General features: G+C 45.4%; 1 protein-coding gene across 1 annotated transcript in view; it reads right to left on the reverse strand.

Moving 5' to 3' along the window:
* Positions 1 to 23911, reverse strand: part of LOC126426523 (pleckstrin homology domain-containing family G member 5) — a 556069-nt gene that overhangs the window by 211323 nt on the left and 320835 nt on the right. The window contains exon 8 of the mRNA XM_050088427.1: positions 22092 to 22202. Within this exon, the coding sequence (XP_049944384.1) occupies positions 22092 to 22202 (111 nt within the window). The remainder of the gene's footprint in view (positions 1 to 22091; positions 22203 to 23911) is intronic.

Raw genomic sequence — 23911 nt, forward strand, 5'->3', positions numbered from 1 at the left:
GTAGTTCGTGCAAGATAGAACAAGGCCACATACTGCAAACACTGTGTTGGAGTTTTTGCACGAGCATTTCGACATGCGGATCATTTCACTCAGGTTTCCAGGTCACTTCAATGACGGACAAAATTGGGCTCCCAACAGTCCAGACCTCAATCCATGTGAGTTTGTTCTTTGGGGGTACTTAAAGGAAAAAAATTTCGGGAAACGTCCACGTGATTTAATGGAGCTCAGAGGACTTGCAGTGAAATTACGGAAGACATGTGCCGTAGGGTAGTCACTAACTGCAGTGTTCGTTTGAAGGAAGGTAGGAAACGAAATGGTGGACATATTGAGCATGTGCTGTGTTAGAACAAATCTCCATGGACGGCTCTTCATTGTAGTACATATTTCTTTCAGATTGTATTGACAATAAAGTTTATATTCAAAAACAAAATGGTAACACATTTCGTGCGCCACCCTGTACAAACATTTACGGTGCACAGACCCAACAGCACGGTGTCTATCCAGAAGCTTCCAGGGACAATAAAAATTTTATTTTCAAAATTTCATATTATTACTGTCCGAATTTAGAAATGTAATGTGCTGTCATACTCTACTGAATAAGAGGTATAGTGTTACGTTAAAGGCGTCACACAGCAAGACAGGTACTACAGAAAGTGTACATATTTCTTCAGGTAGCGTAACTTATGGTGCGCAAATTAGGCACACTATACACTTAGCAATGAAACAAATAGGAAGTTCAGGGAAGCTAAGGTGAAATGGCAGCGTGAAAAACGTGAAGAAATCGAAAATGAAGTGACTGTCAGAAGGACTGACTCAGCATATAGATAACTCAAAACAACCTTCGGTGAAATTAAAAGCAGGGATATTAACCTTAAGAGTGAAATGGGAATTCCACTGTTAAATGCACACCAGAGAGCCGACAGGTGGTAGGAGGACACTGAAGGCCTCTGTGAGGTGGAAGACTTCTCTGATGACTGAATAGAAGAAGAAACTGGAGATGATGTAGAAGAGATAAGGGTCTAGTATCAGAATTCAAAAGAGGTCTAGTAGACTTAAGATCAAATACGAGAGAATGGATCAATAAAAGTCCATCGGAATTACCAAAAGGAAGTGGCAACAAAGTTGACGTTGGTGTCTAGACTGTACGAGTCTGGCGAAATAACACCTGACTTTCGGAGAAATATCACCCACATAACTCCGAAGACTGCAAGAGCTGACAAGTGCGAGAGTAATCGCAGAATCAGTTAAACAGCTCATGCATCCAAATTGCTGACTAGAGTAATGTAGAGAAGAATGGAAAAGATAACTGAGGATGTGTCTGATGACGATCAGAGAGGCATTTCTGACATTGCGGATGATAATGAAGTAAGATTGAAGAAAAATCGAAAAATGTTGATTGGATTTGTCGACCTGCGAAAAACGTTCGACAGTGTTCAATGGTGCAAATGAAATCCTAAGAAAAATAGAAATAAGCTATATGGAAAGGCAGGTAATAAATAATATGTACAAGAACCAAAAGCGAGCAATAAAAAGGGTGTAAGAAAGGGTTGTAGTGTTTCGCTCCTACTGTTCACAGTCTATACATCGAAGAAGGAATGACGCAAATAAAAGAAAGTTTCAAGAGTGGAATTAAAATTCAAGGTAAAAGGATATCAATGATAAGATTCGCTGATATTACTATCCTCAGTGAAACTGAAGAACTACAGGATCTGTTGAATGAATGAGCAGTGTATTGAGTACAGATTATAGGTTGAGAGTAAATCGAAGAAAGACAAAAGTAATGAGAAATGGTTCAAATGGCTCTGAGCACTATGGGACTTAACATCTAAGGTCATCAGTCCCCTAGAACTTAGAACTACTTAAACCTAACAAACCTAAGGACCTCACATACATCCGTGCCTGAGGCAGGATTCGAATCTGCGACCGAAGCGGTCACGCGGTTCCAGACTGCAGCGCCTAGAACCGCACGGCCACACTGGCCGGCAAAGTAATGAGAAATAGCAGAAATGAGAACAGTGAGAAACTTAACATCACAACTGGGGATGACGAAGTAGACGAATTCTGCTACCTAGACAACAAAATTTCCCATTACAGATGGAGCTAGGAAGAGATAAATGGCAGACTACCACTGGCAAAAACAGCATTCCTGGCGAAGAGAAGTCTGCTAGTATCAAACAAAGATCTTGATTTGGGGAAGAAATTTCAGAGAACATACGTTTGGAGCAGAGCATTGCATGGTAGTGAGACATGGACTGTTGGAAAACCTGAAAAGAAGACAATCAAAGCTTTGAAAATTAGGTGGACTGATAAGGTAAGGCACGAGGAAAGGTATATGCGGAAAACACTGATAAGGAGAAGGGACAATTGGTACAAATGGCTCTGAGCACTATGGGACTGAGGTCATCAGTCGCCTAGAGCTTAGAACTACTTAAGCCTAACTAGCCTAAGGACATCACACACATCCATGCTTGAGGCAGGATTCGAACCTGCGACCGTAGCGGTCACGCGGTTCCAGACTGCAGCGCCTAGAACCGCACGGCCACACTGGCCGGCAAAGTAATGAGAAATAGCAGAAATGAGAACAGTGAGAAACTTAACATCACAACTGGGGATGACGAAGTAGACGAATTCTGCTACCTAGACAACAAAATTTCCCATTACAGATGGAGCTAGGAAGAGATAAATGGCAGACTACCACTGGCAAAAACAGCATTCCTGGCGAAGAGAAGTCTGCTAGTATCAAACAAAGATCTTGATTTGGGGAAGAAATTTCAGAGAACATACGTTTGGAGCAGAGCATTGCATGGTAGTGAGACATGGACTGTTGGAAAACCAGAAAAGAAGACAATCAAAGCTTTGAAAATTAGGTGGACTGATAAGGTAAGGCACGAGGAAAGGTATATGCGGAAAACACTGATAAGGAGAAGGGACAATTGGTACAAATGGCTCTGAGCACTATGGGACTGAGGTCATCAGTCGCCTAGAGCTTAGAACTACTTAAGCCTAACTAGCCTAAGGACATCACACACATCCATGCTTGAGGCAGGATTCGAACCTGCGACCGTAGCGGTCACGCGGTTCCAGACTGCAGCGCATAGAACCGCACGGCCACACTGGCCGGCAAAGTAATGAGAAATAGCAGAAATGAGAACAGTGAGAAACTTAACATCACAACTGGGGATGACGAAGTAGACGAATTCTGCTACCTAGACAACAAAATTTCCCATTACAGATGGAGCTAGGAAGAGATAAATGGCAGACTACCACTGGCAAAAACAGCATTCCTGGCGAAGAGAAGTCTGCTAGTATCAAACAAAGATCTTGATTTGGGGAAGAAATTTCAGAGAACATACGTTTGGAGCAGAGCATTGCATGGTAGTGAGACATGGACTGTTGGAAAACCAGAAAAGAAGACAATCAAAGCTTTGAAAATTAGGTGGACTGATAAGGTAAGGCACGAGGAAAGGTATATGCGGAAAACACTGATAAGGAGAAGGGACAATTGGTACAAATGGCTCTGAGCACTATGGGACTGAGGTCATCAGTCGCCTAGAGCTTAGAACTACTTAAGCCTAACTAGCCTAAGGACATCACACACATCCATGCTTGAGGCAGGATTCGAACCTGCGACCGTAGCGGTCACGCGGTTCCAGACTGCAGCGCCTAGAACCGCACGGCCACACTGGCCGGCAAAGTAATGAGAAATAGCAGAAATGAGAACAGTGAGAAACTTAACATCACAACTGGGGATGACGAAGTAGACGAATTCTGCTACCTAGACAACAAAATTTCCCATTACAGATGGAGCTAGGAAGAGATAAATGGCAGACTACCACTGGCAAAAACAGCATTCCTGGCGAAGAGAAGTCTGCTAGTATCAAACAAAGATCTTGATTTGGGGAAGAAATTTCAGAGAACATACGTTTGGAGCAGAGCATTGCATGGTAGTGAGACATGGACTGTTGGAAAACCAGAAAAGAAGACAATCAAAGCTTTGAAAATTAGGTGGACTGATAAGGTAAGGCACGAGGAAAGGTATATGCGGAAAACACTGATAAGGAGAAGGGACAATTGGTACAAATGGCTCTGAGCACTATGGGACTGAGGTCATCAGTCGCCTAGAGCTTAGAACTACTTAAGCCTAACTAGCCTAAGGACATCACACACATCCATGCTTGAGGCAGGATTCGAACCTGCGACCGTAGCGGTCACGCGGTTCCAGACTGCAGCGCATAGAACCGCACGGCCACACTGGCCGGCAAAGTAATGAGAAATAGCAGAAATGAGAACAGTGAGAAACTTAACATCACAACTGGGGATGACGAAGTAGACGAATTCTGCTACCTAGACAACAAAATTTCCCATTACAGATGGAGCTAGGAAGAGATAAATGGCAGACTACCACTGGCAAAAACAGCATTCCTGGCGAAGAGAAGTCTGCTAGTATCAAACAAAGATCTTGATTTGGGGAAGAAATTTCAGAGAACATACGTTTGGAGCAGAGCATTGCATGGTAGTGAGACATGGACTGTTGGAAAACCAGAAAAGAAGACAATCAAAGCTTTGAAAATTAGGTGGACTGATAAGGTAAGGTATGAGGAAAGGAATATGTGGAAAACACTGATAAGGAGAAGGGACAATTGGTACAAATGGCTCTGAGCACTATGGGACTGAGGTCATCAGTCGCCTAGAGCTTAGAACTACTTAAGCCTAACTAGCCTAAGGACATCACACACATCCATGCTTGAGGCAGGATTCGAACCTGCGACCGTAGCGGTCACGCGGTTCCAGACTGCAGCGCCTAGAACCGCACGGCCACACTGGCCGGCAAAGTAATGAGAAATAGCAGAAATGAGAACAGTGAGAAACTTAACATCACAACTGGGGATGACGAAGTAGACGAATTCTGCTACCTAGACAACAAAATTTCCCATTACAGATGGAGCTAGGAAGAGATAAATGGCAGACTACCACTGGCAAAAACAGCATTCCTGGCGAAGAGAAGTCTGCTAGTATCAAACAAAGATCTTGATTTGGGGAAGAAATTTCAGAGAACATACGTTTGGAGCAGAGCATTGCATGGTAGTGAGACATGGACTGTTGGAAAACCAGAAAAGAAGACAATCAAAGCTTTGAAAATTAGGTGGACTGATAAGGTAAGGTTTGAGGAAAGGAATATGTGGAAAACACTGATAAGGAGAAGGGACAATTGGTACAAATGGCTCTGAGCACTATGGGACTGAGGTCATCAGTCGCCTAGAGCTTAGAACTACTTAAGCCTAACTAGCCTAAGGACATCACACACATCCATGCTTGAGGCAGGATTCGAACCTGCGACCGTAGCGGTCACGCGGTTCCAGACTGCAGCGCATAGAACCGCACGGCCACACTGGCCGGCAAAGTAATGAGAAATAGCAGAAATGAGAACAGTGAGAAACTTAACATCACAACTGGGGATGACGAAGTAGACGAATTCTGCTACCTAGACAACAAAATTTCCCATTACAGATGGAGCTAGGAAGAGATAAATGGCAGACTACCACTGGCAAAAACAGCATTCCTGGCGAAGAGAAGTCTGCTAGTATCAAACAAAGATCTTGATTTGGGGAAGAAATTTCAGAGAACATACGTTTGGAGCAGAGCATTGCATGGTAGTGAGACATGGACTGTTGGAAAACCAGAAAAGAAGACAATCAAAGCTTTGAAAATTAGGTGGACTGATAAGGTAAGGTATGAGGAAAGGAATATGTGGAAAACACTGATAAGGAGAAGGGACAATTGGTACAAATGGCTCTGAGCACTATGGGACTGAGGTCATCAGTCGCCTAGAGCTTAGAACCACTTAAGCCTAACTAGCCTAAGGACATCACACACATCCATGCTTGAGGCAGGATTCGAACCTGCGACCGTAGCGGTCACGCGGTTCCAGACTGCAGCGCCTAGAACCGCACGGCCACACTGGCCGGCAAAGTAATGAGAAATAGCAGAAATGAGAACAGTGAGAAACTTAACATCACAACTGGGGATGACGAAGTAGACGAATTCTGCTACCTAGACAACAAAATTTCCCATTACAGATGGAGCTAGGAAGAGATAAATGGCAGACTACCACTGGCAAAAACAGCATTCCTGGCGAAGAGAAGTCTGCTAGTATCAAACAAAGATCTTGATTTGGGGAAGAAATTTCAGAGAACATACGTTTGGAGCAGAGCATTGCATGGTAGTGAGACATGGACTGTTGGAAAACCAGAAAAGAAGACAATCAAAGCTTTGAAAATTAGGTGGACTGATAAGGTAAGGTATGAGGAAAGGAATATGTGGAAAACACTGATAAGGAGAAGGGACAATTGGTACAAATGGCTCTGAGCACTATGGGACTGAGGTCATCAGTCGCCTAGAGCTTAGAACTACTTAAGCCTAACTAGCCTAAGGACATCACACACATCCATGCTTGAGGCAGGATTCGAACCTGCGACCGTAGCGGTCACGCGGTTCCAGACTGCAGCGCATAGAACTGCACGGCCACACTGGCCGGCAAAGTAATGAGAAATAGCAGAAATGAGAACAGTGAGAAACTTAACATCACAACTGGGGATGACGAAGTAGACGAATTCTGCTACCTAGACAACAAAATTTCCCATTACAGATGGAGCTAGGAAGAGATAAATGGCAGACTACCACTGGCAAAAACAGCATTCCTGGCGAAGAGAAGTCTGCTAGTATCAAACAAAGATCTTGATTTGGGGAAGAAATTTCAGAGAACATACGTTTGGAGCAGAGCATTGCATGGTAGTGAGACATGGACTGTTGGAAAACCAGAAAAGAAGACAATCAAAGCTTTGAAAATTAGGTGGACTGATAAGGTAAGGTATGAGGAAAGGAATATGTGGAAAACACTGATAAGGAGAAGGGACAATTGGTACAAATGGCTCTGAGCACTATGGGACTGAGGTCATCAGTCGCCTAGAGCTTAGAACTACTTAAGCCTAACTAGCCTAAGGACATCACACACATCCATGCTTGAGGCAGGATTCGAACCTGCGACCGTAGCGGTCACGCGGTTCCAGACTGCAGCGCATAGAACTGCACGGCCACACTGGCCGGCAAAGTAATGAGAAATAGCAGAAATGAGAACAGTGAGAAACTTAACATCACAACTGGGGATGACGAAGTAGACGAATTCTGCTACCTAGACAACAAAATTTCCCATTACAGATGGAGCTAGGAAGAGATAAATGGCAGACTACCACTGGCAAAAACAGCATTCCTGGCGAAGAGAAGTCTGCTAGTATCAAACAAAGATCTTGATTTGGGGAAGAAATTTCAGAGAACATACGTTTGGAGCAGAGCATTGCATGGTAGTGAGACATGGACTGTTGGAAAACCAGAAAAGAAGACAATCAAAGCTTTGAAAATTAGGTGGACTGATAAGGTAAGGTATGAGGAAAGGAATATGTGGAAAACACTGATAAGGAGAAGGGACAATTGGTACAAATGGCTCTGAGCACTATGGGACTGAGGTCATCAGTCGCCTAGAGCTTAGAACTACTTAAGCCTAACTAGCCTAAGGACATCACACACATCCATGCTTGAGGCAGGATTCGAACCTGCGACCGTAGCGGTCACGCGGTTCCAGACTGCAGCGCATAGAACTGCACGGCCACACTGGCCGGCAAAGTAATGAGAAATAGCAGAAATGAGAACAGTGAGAAACTTAACATCACAACTGGGGATGACGAAGTAGACGAATTCTGCTACCTAGACAACAAAATTTCCCATTACAGATGGAGCTAGGAAGAGATAAATGGCAGACTACCACTGGCAAAAACAGCATTCCTGGCGAAGAGAAGTCTGCTAGTATCAAACAAAGATCTTGATTTGGGGAAGAAATTTCAGAGAACATACGTTTGGAGCAGAGCATTGCATGGTAGTGTGACATGGACTGTTGGAAAACCAGAAAAGAAGACAATCAAAGCTTTGAAAATTAGGTGGACTGATAAGGTAAGGTATGAGGAAAGGAATATGTGGAAAACACTGATAAGGAGAAGGGACAATTGGTACAAATGGCTCTGAGCACTATGGGACTGAGGTCATCAGTCGCCTAGAGCTTAGAACTACTTAAGCCTAACTAGCCTAAGGACATCACACACATCCATGCTTGAGGCAGGATTCGAACCTGCGACCGTAGCGGTCACGCGGTTCCAGACTGCAGCGCATAGAACTGCACGGCCACACTGGCCGGCAAAGTAATGAGAAATAGCAGAAATGAGAACAGTGAGAAACTTAACATCACAACTGGGGATGACGAAGTAGACGAATTCTGCTACCTAGACAACAAAATTTCCCATTACAGATGGAGCTAGGAAGAGATAAATGGCAGACTACCACTGGCAAAAACAGCATTCCTGGCGAAGAGAAGTCTGCTAGTATCAAACAAAGATCTTGATTTGGGGAAGAAATTTCAGAGAACATACGTTTGGAGCAGAGCATTGCGTGGTAGTGAGACATGGACTGTTGGAAAACCAGAAAAGAAGACAATCAAAGCTTTGAAAATTAGGTGGACTGATAAGGTAAGGTATGAGGAAAGGAATATGTGGAAAACACTGATAAGGAGAAGGGACAATTGGTACAAATGGCTCTGAGCACTATGGGACTGAGGTCATCAGTCGCCTAGAGCTTAGAACTACTTAAGCCTAACTAGCCTAAGGACATCACACACATCCATGCTTGAGGCAGGATTCGAACCTGCGACCGTAGCGGTCACGCGGTTCCAGACTGCAGCGCATAGAACTGCACGGCCACACTGGCCGGCAAAGTAATGAGAAATAGCAGAAATGAGAACAGTGAGAAACTTAACATCACAACTGGGGATGACGAAGTAGACGAATTCTGCTACCTAGACAACAAAATTTCCCATTACAGATGGAGCTAGGAAGAGATAAATGGCAGACTACCACTGGCAAAAACAGCATTCCTGGCGAAGAGAAGTCTGCTAGTATCAAACAAAGATCTTGATTTGGGGAAGAAATTTCAGAGAACATACGTTTGGAGCAGAGCATTGCATGGTAGTGAGACATGGACTGTTGGAAAACCAGAAAAGAAGACAATCAAAGCTTTGAAAATTAGGTGGACTGATAAGGTAAGGTATGAGGAAAGGAATATGTGGAAAACACTGATAAGGAGAAGGGACAATTGGTACAAATGGCTCTGAGCACTATGGGACTGAGGTCATCAGTCGCCTAGAGCTTAGAACTACTTAAGCCTAACTAGCCTAAGGACATCACACACATCCATGCTTGAGGCAGGATTCGAACCTGCGACCGTAGCGGTCACGCGGTTCCAGACTGCAGCGCATAGAACTGCACGGCCACACTGGCCGGCAAAGTAATGAGAAATAGCAGAAATGAGAACAGTGAGAAACTTAACATCACAACTGGGGATGACGAAGTAGACGAATTCTGCTACCTAGACAACAAAATTTCCCATTACAGATGGAGCTAGGAAGAGATAAATGGCAGACTACCACTGGCAAAAACAGCATTCCTGGCGAAGAGAAGTCTGCTAGTATCAAACAAAGATCTTGATTTGGGGAAGAAATTTCAGAGAACATACGTTTGGAGCAGAGCATTGCATGGTAGTGAGACATGGACTGTTGGAAAACCAGAAAAGAAGACAATCAAAGCTTTGAAAATTAGGTGGACTGATAAGGTAAGGTATGAGGAAAGGAATATGTGGAAAACACTGATAAGGAGAAGGGACAATTGGTACAAATGGCTCTGAGCACTATGGGACTGAGGTCATCAGTCGCCTAGAGCTTAGAACTACTTAAGCCTAACTAGCCTAAGGACATCACACACATCCATGCTTGAGGCAGGATTCGAACCTGCGACCGTAGCGGTCACGCGGTTCCAGACTGCAGCGCATAGAACTGCACGGCCACACTGGCCGGCAAAGTAATGAGAAATAGCAGAAATGAGAACAGTGAGAAACTTAACATCACAACTGGGGATGACGAAGTAGACGAATTCTGCTACCTAGACAACAAAATTTCCCATTACAGATGGAGCTAGGAAGAGATAAATGGCAGACTACCACTGGCAAAAACAGCATTCCTGGCGAAGAGAAGTCTGCTAGTATCAAACAAAGATCTTGATTTGGGGAAGAAATTTCAGAGAACATACGTTTGGAGCAGAGCATTGCATGGTAGTGAGACATGGACTGTTGGAAAACCAGAAAAGAAGACAATCAAAGCTTTGAAAATTAGGTGGACTGATAAGGTAAGGTATGAGGAAAGGAATATGTGGAAAACACTGATAAGGAGAAGGGACAATTGGTACAAATGGCTCTGAGCACTATGGGACTGAGGTCATCAGTCGCCTAGAGCTTAGAACTACTTAAGCCTAACTAGCCTAAGGACATCACACACATCCATGCTTGAGGCAGGATTCGAACCTGCGACCGTAGCGGTCACGCGGTTCCAGACTGCAGCGCATAGAACTGCACGGCCACACTGGCCGGCAAAGTAATGAGAAATAGCAGAAATGAGAACAGTGAGAAACTTAACATCACAACTGGGGATGACGAAGTAGACGAATTCTGCTACCTAGACAACAAAATTTCCCATTACAGATGGAGCTAGGAAGAGATAAATGGCAGACTACCACTGGCAAAAACAGCATTCCTGGCGAAGAGAAGTCTGCTAGTATCAAACAAAGATCTTGATTTGGGGAAGAAATTTCAGAGAACATACGTTTGGAGCAGAGCATTGCATGGTAGTGAGACATGGACTGTTGGAAAACCAGAAAAGAAGACAATCAAAGCTTTGAAAATTAGGTGGACTGATAAGGTAAGGTATGAGGAAAGGAATATGTGGAAAACACTGATAAGGAGAAGGGACAATTGGTACAAATGGCTCTGAGCACTATGGGACTGAGGTCATCAGTCGCCTAGAGCTTAGAACTACTTAAGCCTAACTAGCCTAAGGACATCACACACATCCATGCTTGAGGCAGGATTCGAACCTGCGACCGTAGCGGTCACGCGGTTCCAGACTGCAGCGCATAGAACCGCACGGCCACACTGGCCGGCAAAGTAATGAGAAATAGCAGAAATGAGAACAGTGAGAAACTTAACATCACAACTGGGGATGACGAAGTAGACGAATTCTGCTACCTAGACAACAAAATTTCCCATTACAGATGGAGCTAGGAAGAGATAAATGGCAGACTACCACTGGCAAAAACAGCATTCCTGGCGAAGAGAAGTCTGCTAGTATCAAACAAAGATCTTGATTTGGGGAAGAAATTTCAGAGAACATACGTTTGGAGCAGAGCATTGCATGGTAGTGAGACATGGACTGTTGGAAAACCAGAAAAGAAGACAATCAAAGCTTTGAAAATTAGGTGGACTGATAAGGTAAGGCACGAGGAAAGGTATATGCGGAAAACACTGATAAGGAGAAGGGACAATTGGTACAAATGGCTCTGAGCACTATGGGACTGAGGTCATCAGTCGCCTAGAGCTTAGAACTACTTAAGCCTAACTAGCCTAAGGACATCACACACATCCATGCTTGAGGCAGGATTCGAACCTGCGACCGTAGCGGTCACGCGGTTCCAGACTGCAGCGCATAGAACCGCACGGCCACACTGGCCGGCAAAGTAATGAGAAATAGCAGAAATGAGAACAGTGAGAAACTTAACATCACAACTGGGGATGACGAAGTAGACGAATTCTGCTACCTAGACAACAAAATTTCCCATTACAGATGGAGCTAGGAAGAGATAAATGGCAGACTACCACTGGCAAAAACAGCATTCCTGGCGAAGAGAAGTCTGCTAGTATCAAACAAAGATCTTGATTTGGGGAAGAAATTTCAGAGAACATACGTTTGGAGCAGAGCATTGCATGGTAGTGAGACATGGACTGTTGGAAAACCAGAAAAGAAGACAATCAAAGCTTTGAAAATTAGGTGGACTGATAAGGTAAGGTTTGAGGAAAGGAATATGTGGAAAACACTGATAAGGAGAAGGGACAATTGGTACAAATGGCTCTGAGCACTATGGGACTGAGGTCATCAGTCGCCTAGAGCTTAGAACTACTTAAGCCTAACTAGCCTAAGGACATCACACACATCCATGCTTGAGGCAGGATTCGAACCTGCGACCGTAGCGGTCACGCGGTTCCAGACTGCAGCGCCTAGAACCGCACGGCCACACTGGCCGGCAAAGTAATGAGAAATAGCAGAAATGAGAACAGTGAGAAACTTAACATCACAACTGGGGATGACGAAGTAGACGAATTCTGCTACCTAGACAACAAAATTTCCCATTACAGATGGAGCTAGGAAGAGATAAATGGCAGACTACCACTGGCAAAAACAGCATTCCTGGCGAAGAGAAGTCTGCTAGTATCAAACAAAGATCTTGATTTGGGGAAGAAATTTCAGAGAACATACGTTTGGAGCAGAGCATTGCATGGTAGTGAGACATGGACTGTTGGAAAACCAGAAAAGAAGACAATCAAAGCTTTGAAAATTAGGTGGACTGATAAGGTAAGGTATGAGGAAAGGAATATGTGGAAAACACTGATAAGGAGAAGGGACAATTGGTACAAATGGCTCTGAGCACTATGGGACTGAGGTCATCAGTCGCCTAGAGCTTAGAACTACTTAAGCCTAACTAGCCTAAGGACATCACACACATCCATGCTTGAGGCAGGATTCGAACCTGCGACCGTAGCGGTCACGCGGTTCCAGACTGCAGCGCATAGAACCGCACGGCCACACTGGCCGGCAAAGTAATGAGAAATAGCAGAAATGAGAACAGTGAGAAACTTAACATCACAACTGGGGATGACGAAGTAGACGAATTCTGCTACCTAGACAACAAAATTTCCCATTACAGATGGAGCTAGGAAGAGATAAATGGCAGACTACCACTGGCAAAAACAGCATTCCTGGCGAAGAGAAGTCTGCTAGTATCAAACAAAGATCTTGATTTGGGGAAGAAATTTCAGAGAACATACGTTTGGAGCAGAGCATTGCATGGTAGTGAGACATGGACTGTTGGAAAACCAGAAAAGAAGACAATCAAAGCTTTGAAAATTAGGTGGACTGATAAGGTAAGGTATGAGGAAAGGAATATGTGGAAAACACTGATAAGGAGAAGGGACAATTGGTACAAATGGCTCTGAGCACTATGGGACTGAGGTCATCAGTCGCCTAGAGCTTAGAACTACTTAAGCCTAACTAGCCTAAGGACATCACACACATCCATGCTTGAGGCAGGATTCGAACCTGCGACCGTAGCGGTCACGCGGTTCCAGACTGCAGCGCATAGAACCGCACGGCCACACTGGCCGGCAAAGTAATGAGAAATAGCAGAAATGAGAACAGTGAGAAACTTAACATCACAACTGGGGATGACGAAGTAGACGAATTCTGCTACCTAGACAACAAAATTTCCCATTACAGATGGAGCTAGGAAGAGATAAATGGCAGACTACCACTGGCAAAAACAGCATTCCTGGCGAAGAGAAGTCTGCTAGTATCAAACAAAGATCTTGATTTGGGGAAGAAATTTCAGAGAACATACGTTTGGAGCAGAGCATTGCATGGTAGTGAGACATGGACTGTTGGAAAACCAGAAAAGAAGACAATCAAAGCTTTGAAAATTAGGCGGACTGATAAGGTAAGGTATGAGGAAAGGAATATGTGGAAAACACTGATAAGGAGAAGGGACAATTGGTACAAATGGCTCTGAGCACTATGGGACTGAGGTCATCAGTCGCCTAGAGCTTAGAACTACTTAAGCCTAACTAGCCTAAGGACATCACACACATCCATGCTTGAGGCAGGATTCGAACCTGCGACCGTAGCGGTCACGCGGTTCCAGACTGCAGCGCATAGAACCGCACGGCCACACTGGCCGGCAAAGTAATGAGAAATAGCAGAAATGAGAACAGTGAGAAACTTAACATCACAACTGGGGATGACGAAGTAGACGAATTCTGCTACCTAGACAACAAAATTTCCCATTACAGATGGAGCTAGGAAGAGATAAATGGCAGACTACCACTGGCAAAAACAGCATTCCTGGCGAAGAGAAGTCTGCTAGTATCAAACAAAGATCTTGATTTGGGGAAGAAATTTCAGAGAACATACGTTTGGAGCAGAGCATTGCATGGTAGTGAGACATGGACTGTTGGAAAACCAGAAAAGAAGACAATCAAAGCTTTGAAAATTAGGTGGACTGATAAGGTAAGGTATGAGGAAAGGAATATGTGGAAAACACTGATAAGGAGAAGGGACAATTGGTACAAATGGCTCTGAGCACTATGGGACTGAGGTCATCAGTCGCCTAGAGCTTAGAACTACTTAAGCCTAACTAGCCTAAGGACATCACACACATCCATGCTTGAGGCAGGATTCGAACCTGCGACCGTAGCGGTCACGCGGTTCCAGACTGCAGCGCATAGAACCGCACGGCCACACTGGCCGGCAAAGTAATGAGAAATAGCAGAAATGAGAACAGTGAGAAACTTAACATCACAACTGGGGATGACGAAGTAGACGAATTCTGCTACCTAGACAACAAAATTTCCCATTACAGATGGAGCTAGGAAGAGATAAATGGCAGACTACCACTGGCAAAAACAGCATTCCTGGCGAAGAGAAGTCTGCTAGTATCAAACAAAGATCTTGATTTGGGGAAGAAATTTCAGAGAACATACGTTTGGAGCAGAGCATTGCATGGTAGTGAGACATGGACTGTTGGAAAACCAGAAAAGAAGACAATCAAAGCTTTGAAAATTAGGCGGACTGATAAGGTAAGGTATGAGGAAAGGAATATGTGGAAAACACTGATAAGGAGAAGGGACAATTGGTACAAATGGCTCTGAGCACTATGGGACTGAGGTCATCAGTCGCCTAGAGCTTAGAACTACTTAAGCCTAACTAGCCTAAGGACATCACACACATCCATGCTTGAGGCAGGATTCGAACCTGCGACCGTAGCGGTCACGCGGTTCCAGACTGCAGCGCATAGAACCGCACGGCCACACTGGCCGGCAAAGTAATGAGAAATAGCAGAAATGAGAACAGTGAGAAACTTAACATCACAACTGGGGATGACGAAGTAGACGAATTCTGCTACCTAGACAACAAAATTTCCCATTACAGATGGAGCTAGGAAGAGATAAATGGCAGACTACCACTGGCAAAAACAGCATTCCTGGCGAAGAGAAGTCTGCTAGTATCAAACAAAGATCTTGATTTGGGGAAGAAATTTCAGAGAACATACGTTTGGAGCAGAGCATTGCATGGTAGTGAGACATGGACTGTTGGAAAACCAGAAAAGAAGACAATCAAAGCTTTGAAAATTAGGTGGACTGATAAGGTAAGGTATGAGGAAAGGAATATGTGGAAAACACTGATAAGGAGAAGGGACAATTGGTACAAATGGCTCTGAGCACTATGGGACTGAGGTCATCAGTCCCCTAGAACTTAGAACTACTTAAGCCTAACTAACCTAAGGACATCACACACATCCATGCTTGAGGCAGGATTCGAACCTGCGACCGTAGCGGTCGCGCGGTTCCAGACTGCAGCGCATAGAACTGCTCGGCTACTCCAGCTGGCGAGAAGGGACAGGATGATAGGACATCTGTTAAGACATAAGGGAGTGACATTCATGGTACTAGAGGGAAACATAGAGGGCAAAAACTGTAAAGGAAGTCAGGCTTTAGGATACATCCAGGAAATAAGAAAGGATGTAGATTGCAAGTCCTACCTTGAGGTGGAAAGTTGGCACAGGAGAAGAAATCATGGCAGGGCACATCAAACCAGTCAGAAGAATGATGAACCAAAAAAAGGAAAAAATAGTCATCCTATATTTGAGAATGAGAGCTCTTTGTGGCTTACAAAAAATTTCAAACATAATTTCTAATCTTTTTCAGATTTTTTGCTGCTTACATGTTTAATGTCAAATATTTGCGACATTAACTCATTATTAAAGCAGTCAGAAGTCTGAAGCTGTTTTGTACATGAGAGTTCGATTCTCCACAGAATAGAACGAGGGGGGCAGAGGGAGTGTTGATAGCATCTGATCACAAGACCAGTGGTCAACAGCTCAAGCCCCCTTCTATCCTCTCTGCTCCAACCCGTTTCCGTGCCTTTACTTTTGTGTCTCGCCCTCTCTCCATCTCCACACCCTCCACCTCCTTTCCCAACACAACTTCCAGCACCTACCCCTCCCGGATGATTAGCTTTGCCCTGAAATCTATCCCTCCTACCAACTCTAACCCCACCTTCCCCCCTCCTACTTCGCAGGGCTCCCTTTCACCTCCTCCTCCCTTCCCATCGGCAGTTTTCCTCCCTCCTACACCCTCAACCCTTTCCCATCCCCCCCTTCTGTGTCTCTGTGCTCCCTCCAGACTTGTCTTCCATCTCCTGCTCCACCTGTCCCCTGTCCCTTGGTGCGGCCCCCGACCCCCAACTTTTTCTTTTCCTCCCACCCGCTCCAGCTCTCCTCCCCACTTCCTCTCCCCTCCTATCAGGCCTCTCCCTTGGCAGGTACCTCCTGGCATTTTTTATTCTTCTTGTCTGCTCCATAACTTACAGTGGTTTTTTAAGTGCCTCTCATTCCGGTGTGTTTTTAACTGTGGCCGAATTTTAACTTGTGCATGTGACTCCAGTGTATTTTATTTTCTCCATTACCAAACAACTGTCTTTAACTTTCTGCCGATTTTTTAACTGTCCCACAATAAACATCCCCATATCAGTGTATATTTTAACCCTCATTGCCTCTACTTATTATGTACATTTTTATGTCCCCCTTTTTCCACCTTTTTATGCACCATTTCCTCTTTATAGTTAACTGTAATGCCACTCAGCTGAAGAGTGATGGATTGTGCCACTGCCAGCCCTCCTCTGCCCATATGGGGGCCAGGGGAATGAAATCACAATAAAGGAAAAAAAAACAGTGGCGCACACTCACCTGAAGATGGCTGAAATGGTTGCTGGCCGAAATATTGTTGCAAGAAATCAACACGGTGCAGCTGCAATCCCGAAACATCATAGAATATTCAGAATGCCGGGAGAGTTTCACACAGTCATTGGCTGTCACCTGAGTAACAAATCCATCAGGGACATTTCATCCCATGTAAGGCTGAAAAAGTCGACTTGCTGATGCGATTGTGAAGTGGAAATGCGAAGGAACAGTCACAGCGAAACTGAGACCTGTCATGTACTGACGGACAGAGACCGTCGAGCACTGTCGAGGGTGGTGGTAAAAACTCGCACGAAATCAGCAGAAGGGACCACTTCTTCCAAAGAGCTACCAGCAGTCCAGCTAGCACAGTGACTGTGCGTAGGGAGTTCAAAAGAGCCTGGTACAGAGGTCGAGCAGATCCTGGTAAGTCACACATTTCTATAGTCAGTGGTAAGCGACGCTTGAGGTGGTGTGAAGAGCAACGTCACTGGAACAATGGATGACTGGAAACGAGTGATTTGGGGTGATGAATCGCGCTACACCTTGTGGCAATCCGATGGAGTTGTTTGGGTTTGTTGAATGCATAGAGAATGTTACCTGGCACCATGTGCGGTGCCAACGGTGAAGTGCAGAGGAGCTGGTGTTACGGTAAGCGGGTGGTTTTCGTGGTTGGGCAGCGATTCTCCTATTGAGCTCAAGAAATGGGAAATGTGGAACAACATTACATTTTACAGCAGTGTGTACTGCTAAAAGTAGAGGGACTGTTGGGATTCGATTATTGTTTGTATGAGCATGACAATGCACCCTGTCATAAATTAGCATGAGCAAAGCAATGGTTTGTGGACAATTAACATTCCTGATATGGACTGGCCTGCCTGGCCAAAACCCAGTGGAATACCTTTGGATGAGTTAGAACATCGATTTCACTCCAGACCCCAAAGTGTAGCATCCCTACCTTCTCCGGTTTCACCTCTGAGGAAGAATGGGCTGCCATTCCACCACAGACATTCAGATCCCTCACTGAAAGTGTTCCCAGCAGAGTTCAAGTAGTCATAAAGGCGGGGGGTGGTCATACCCCATACTAACGACCGCCATCAGAATATGTTTTGTGTGTGGTGGTACTTACAGTAAGAAATACAGTGGGTTGTCAACTATGCGGAAACATCAAAATCACAACATATTAGTATGCATAATATGGTGTAGGAAAACCAAAGGCATTCAAAAAAGCTTCAAGTCATCTTGGAATGGATAAATACAGGTTGTATACAGTTTTCGAGGGTATCTTACAGCATCCTTCCTGCAGGATACTGACAAGTTTAGGCAACGATGATGGAGGTGGGTACATATCATACACCTTTCTCTCCAAAGTACATTACTAATATAATAATGAGGTTTGGTGACTGTACTGGGCAGCTGAGATGAGACTATTTCAATCGTCTTGGAACCCACCACCATCATTGGAGAACAAACAGTGTACCACACGATGGACCTGATAAGTCTGAATGTTTGCATAAGCCATGAAGTACCACATATGGCTGCCAAAGTCATCACCAAAGTCTGGCGACGTTTCACTGCTGTACCTTAGCAGAAGTTCTTTTTCTGCTCTCTTTGTATGTGGTATAAATGTTTGATGCGGTGCCTCTTGAAGCACCAAACAGTTTGGTTACTGCGCTTATGAAAGCGCCCACCATATCAGCTGCAACAATTTGCCCACATTCAAAATCACTGTGCTTCGACAACTACATAGAAGACTTTTCTCACTATGGGTGACACTTGCTAGGTATTGAGCACATTGCACAGGTGGTGCCCATGGTCAAACGCACGGTGGGACAAATAAAAGTGGCCCACATGAGTGGATATGATTGGAAGTGCACGTATGCAGATAGCCACACCATGTGACACGGACACCACGTGTACGCTCACCAGGTGACCGACACTGGTTCAGAGCTTAGGGCAGGCTGTGTCAGTGTGAGTGGAGCAGTGCAAAGGGCATGATGGTACTCAAGGGTGTTCACTGTGTGAAGTTATGTGACAACAAAGTCGTGGAAACGGTGTGGTCAGTCGTTTGCTGAGAAGTTTAGTGGTGTCAAAGTGAGAGCAAAGAGCGTCATGCAACATATAGTCCGAAAATGGGGTCATACGGGATCTGTTTTGAACAAGTCGAAAACCATTCCGAAATGTGCACATACACCAGAAAATGTGACTGCAAGTCACCAGAAAATCCGTCAGAGTCCTACCAAATCAACCCGACACCTGTCGCAAGAGACCGGCATATCGCGTCAATCGTGTGAACGGATACTCGACCTGGACTGGCACGTGCACCCCTAGCGAGCGCCTGCAGTTTTGTGACTGGTTGTTCACTGAGAAAACAATGAATGGCTTGGACATGGATCTGTCTGATGAAGCCTGGTTTCACCTGAGCGGTTATGTCCATTCACAGAATCCCAAGTTCGGGCAGCGGAGAATCCGCATAACTTCCACGAAACACCATTGCTCGATCAGATGGTTGGGGTTTGGTGTGCAGTGTCTCCAAGCCGCATTACTGCTCCCACTATCTTTCATCAGACACTGACTTCGTCACACTACATTGCCAACATTTTGAAACCATCTGCCGGCCGGAGTGGCCGTGCGGTTCTGGACGCTGCAGTCTGGAACCGAGCGACCGCTACGGTCGCGGGTTCGAATCCTGCCTCGGGCATGGATGTGTGTAATGTCCTTAGGTTAGTTAGGTTTAATTAGTTCTAAGTTCTAGGCGACTGATGACCTCAGAAGTTAAGTCGCATAGTGCTCAGAGCCATTTTTTTTTTTAAACCATCTGTGACACTACTAACGGAGGAGAATAAGACCTGCAGTTACTTCCAACAGGATGGAGGAACTGCCTGTACAGCTGGCCGAACCTTCGAGCACATTTACACAATCTTTACACCTGACAGAGCTGTTAGCAGAGGTGACCTGATCCCAGTCAGTGTGCAATTACACTACTGGCCATTACAACTGCTACACCACTAAGATGACGTGCTACAGACCCGAAATTTAACCGACAGGAAGAAGATTCTGTGATATGCAAGTGATTAGCTTTACAGGGCATTCACACAAGGTTGGTGCCGGTGGCAACGTGCTGACATGAGGAAAGTTTCCAACCGATTTCTCATTTACAAACAACAGTTGACCGGCGTTGCCTGGTGAAACGTTGTTGTGATGCCTCGTGTAAGGAAGGGGAAATGCATACCATCACGTTTCCGACTTTGATAAAGGGCGGATTGTAGCCTATCGCGATTCCGGTTCATGGTATCGCGACATTGCTCCTCGCGTTGGTCGAGATCCAATGACTGTTAGCAGAATATGGAATCGGTGGGTTGAGCAGGGTAATACGGAACGCCGTGCTGGATCCCAACGGCCTCGTATCACTAGCAGTCGAATTGACAGGCATCTTATCCACACGGCTGTAACGGATCGTGCAGCCACGTCTCGATCACTGAGTCAACAGATGTGGACGTTTGAAAGACAACAACCATCTGCACGAACAGTTCGAAGATGTTTGCACCAGCATGGACTATCAGCTTGGAGACCGTGGCTGTGGTTACCCTTGACGCTGCATCACAGACAGGAGCGCCTGCGATGGTGTACTCGACGACGAACCTGGGTGCACGAATGGCAAAACGTCATATTTTCTGATGAATCCATGTCCTGTTTACAGCACCATGATGGTCACATCCGTGTTTGGCGACATCGCGGTGAACGCACATCGGAAGCGTGTATTCGTCATCACCGTACTGGCGTATCACCCGGCGTGATGGTATGGGGTGCTATCGGTTACACGCCTCGGTCACTTCTCGTACGCATTGACGGCACTTTGAACAGTGGACGTTACATTTCAGATGTGTTACGACCCGTGGCTCTACCCTTCATTCGATCCCTGCAAAACCCTACATTTCAGCAGGATAATGCAAGACTGCATGTCGCAGGTCCTGTACGGGCCTTTCTGGATACAGAAAATGTTCGACTGCTGCCCTGGCCAGCACATTCTCCAGATCTCTCACCAATTGAAAACGTCTGGTCAATGGTGGCCGAGCAACTGGCTCGTTACAATGCGCCAGTCACTACTCTAGATGAACTGTGGTATCGTGTTGAAGCTGCGTGGGCAGCTGTACCTGTACACTCCATCCAAGCTTTGTTTGACTCAATGCCCAGGCGTATCAAGGCCGTTATTACGGCCAGAGGTGGTTGTTCTGGGTACTGATTTCTCAGGATCTATGCACCCAAATTGCGTGAAAATGTAATCACATGTCAGTTCCAGTATAATATATTTGTCCAACGAATACCCATTTATCATCTGCATTTCTTCATGGTGTAGCAATTTTAATGGTCAGTTGTGTAGGGAGCCCTGAAGTCTAAGGTGTATCACAACAACCCTCATAGTCTCCAATAACTGTAGCAATTATGGCAGTCTAACCTCGATCTGCCTTCAACAGCTTGGAGACCAGGTGACCAAAAGAGCCAAGAGGTGAATGGTGGCCGCTTTCAACATTTGCTATAGTCAGTTCAAATGTTTGAAATGGCTCTGAGCACTATGGAACTTAACAGCTGAGGTCATCAGTCCTGTGGACTTAGAACTGCTTACACCTAACTAACCTAAGGACATCACACACATCCGTGCCCGAGGCAGGACTCGAACCTGCGACTGTAGCAGCAGCGCGGTTGCAGTCTGAAGCGCCTAGAACCGCTCGGACACATAGACCGGCAGTCAGTTTAGTATATTTCCTTTCCTCTGCTGTCCATTCTGGATCTCTGTTCTCCGGGCCACTTTTATTTGCCCCACCCTGCTGTACGGGAGTGCTGGCTCGGTTAGCATCTGCTTTTGTGTGGGGACGATTCCACACTGGAACCGCGCGACCGCTACGGTCGCCGGTTCGAATCCTGCCGCGGGCATGGATGTGTGTGATGTCCTTAGGTTAGTTAGGTTTAAGTAGTTCTAAGTTCTAGGGGACTGATGACCTCAGAAGTTAAGTCCCATAGCGCTCAGAGCCATTTTTTTTTTTTATTCCACACTTCTGCCCAACCCCTGTGGATGTGTCGCGAGACAGGTGTGGAGGTACTCACGGCCAGGTAGGCGGCGAACAGCTCGTCTTTGCGGCACATCTCCCGGCAGTAGGCCTGGCAGTTGAGCTGCTCCGCACAGTAGCGCGTGTACGGCTGGAAGATCTCGTGGAACTGCAACATGCACACACTCTGCTTAGCACTAGCCTCCAAAGGATCTCCTGCATAGAAGTCACTGCCCAGAATAATATACAGAAGAATGGAGAGTAAAACTGAGAACCTGTTCGATTTAGGAAAGGCAAAGGCACAAGAGAGGCTGGTGATAATGGAAGCGAGGTTTGACAAAAATCAAGTCACTTCCGTCGCATGTGTGTAAAATGCTGCAAGATGTTCGAAATTCTCAGATATGTAAGTCTAACCTACAAGAAGACACGCATAAAACGGGGGCTGTTCAACAATGATCATAATTTTTTTTTTTTTTTGACAACATACCTTTACTCAACCTCATAATTTTGATGGTCCTTCTCGAAGTAGTCTCCCATGAATGCGACGCACTTGCCCCAGCGTTCCTGCCGGTCCTCAAATACGTGCTGGAAACCATTTTTTGAGAGGTCCTTCAATCCTTCAAAATCGCCTCCGCAGCCTTCACCACTGCTTCTGATGATTGATAATGCCCCCCACTAGCCGGCCGCGGTGGCCGTGCGGTTCTAGGCGCTCCAGTCCGGAGCCGCGCTGCTGCTACAGTCACAGGTTCGAATCCTGCCTCGGGGACTGATGACCACAGCAGTTGAGTCCCATAGTGCTCAGAGCCATTTGAACCATTTTGAATGCCTCCCACTAAGGCGTTACTTCGAGTTAGGGAACAGAAAAAAGTCACACGGGGCTAAATCCGGACTATAGGGAGGATGACGGATGCACTTCACGTCGATTTTTGCAGGGTATTCAGCAACAACATTGGCAATATGCCGCCGCGCATTATCCTGGTGCAGCATCCAGCCTACTCCACGGAAATGTGGTCTTTTGCGCCTGATGTGGATTTGCAATGTTTTCAGGACATCCTTATAGTATTGTCCAGTTACTGATATGTGTGCTGGTACAGCATGCTGATAAACCATTCCACGAATATAGAAGAATGAGATGACCATAACGTTCCCAGCAGAAGCAACCAGTTTTGCTTTTTTAGGGGTTGGCGATGAAGCAGATTTCCACACTGAGCTTTGCTGTTTGCTCTCAGAATCAAACTGATGTAGCCAAGTTTCATCAGCAGTGATTACATTTGAAAGAAACTCCGGATCTTCCTCTAACATCAACTTTAACTGCATGCAGACCTGCACGCGAGTGTCCTTTTGTTCGGGAATCGACTGTCTTAGAACCCATCGCGCACAAACACGTGCCATGTGTAATTTTTCTGTCACCGACGTGTGGGTGGCACCAAATGAAATGTTCAGTACTTCAGAAAGCGATCTTAAGGTAATTCGTCGATCCTCTCTCACAATGAAAGCAGCAGTGTTGATGTTTTCTTCCGTAAGAGCACCGGGTCCATGTTCCTTTGAAATTGATTGTCTTCCCTCTTTAAACATTTTAAACCACCTTCGAGCTGTGCTGCAGGGAAGAACAGACTCTCCATAGACCTCCTGCAACATTGTACATGCCTCAGCTAAAGATTTGTTGAGATGAAAGCAGAATTTCAAAGCCGCATGTTGTTCCTCGCGTGTTACATCCATTGCAGCGATAGGCGATACTGAACATGTCTTACATTGACTGCCTCTCACAGGCGGGAAACAGGAGTCCCAACAATGAAACTACTACGGCGTATTTGTTGCACATCAAGCTAACAGAATATCGTAAGATTAAATTTTAGCCCGAAAAATTATGACCATAAA

This window comes from Schistocerca serialis, chromosome 11, assembly GCF_023864345.2.
Source record: "Schistocerca serialis cubense isolate TAMUIC-IGC-003099 chromosome 11, iqSchSeri2.2, whole genome shotgun sequence".
NCBI classification, from domain to species: Eukaryota; Metazoa; Arthropoda; class Insecta; order Orthoptera; family Acrididae; genus Schistocerca; species Schistocerca serialis.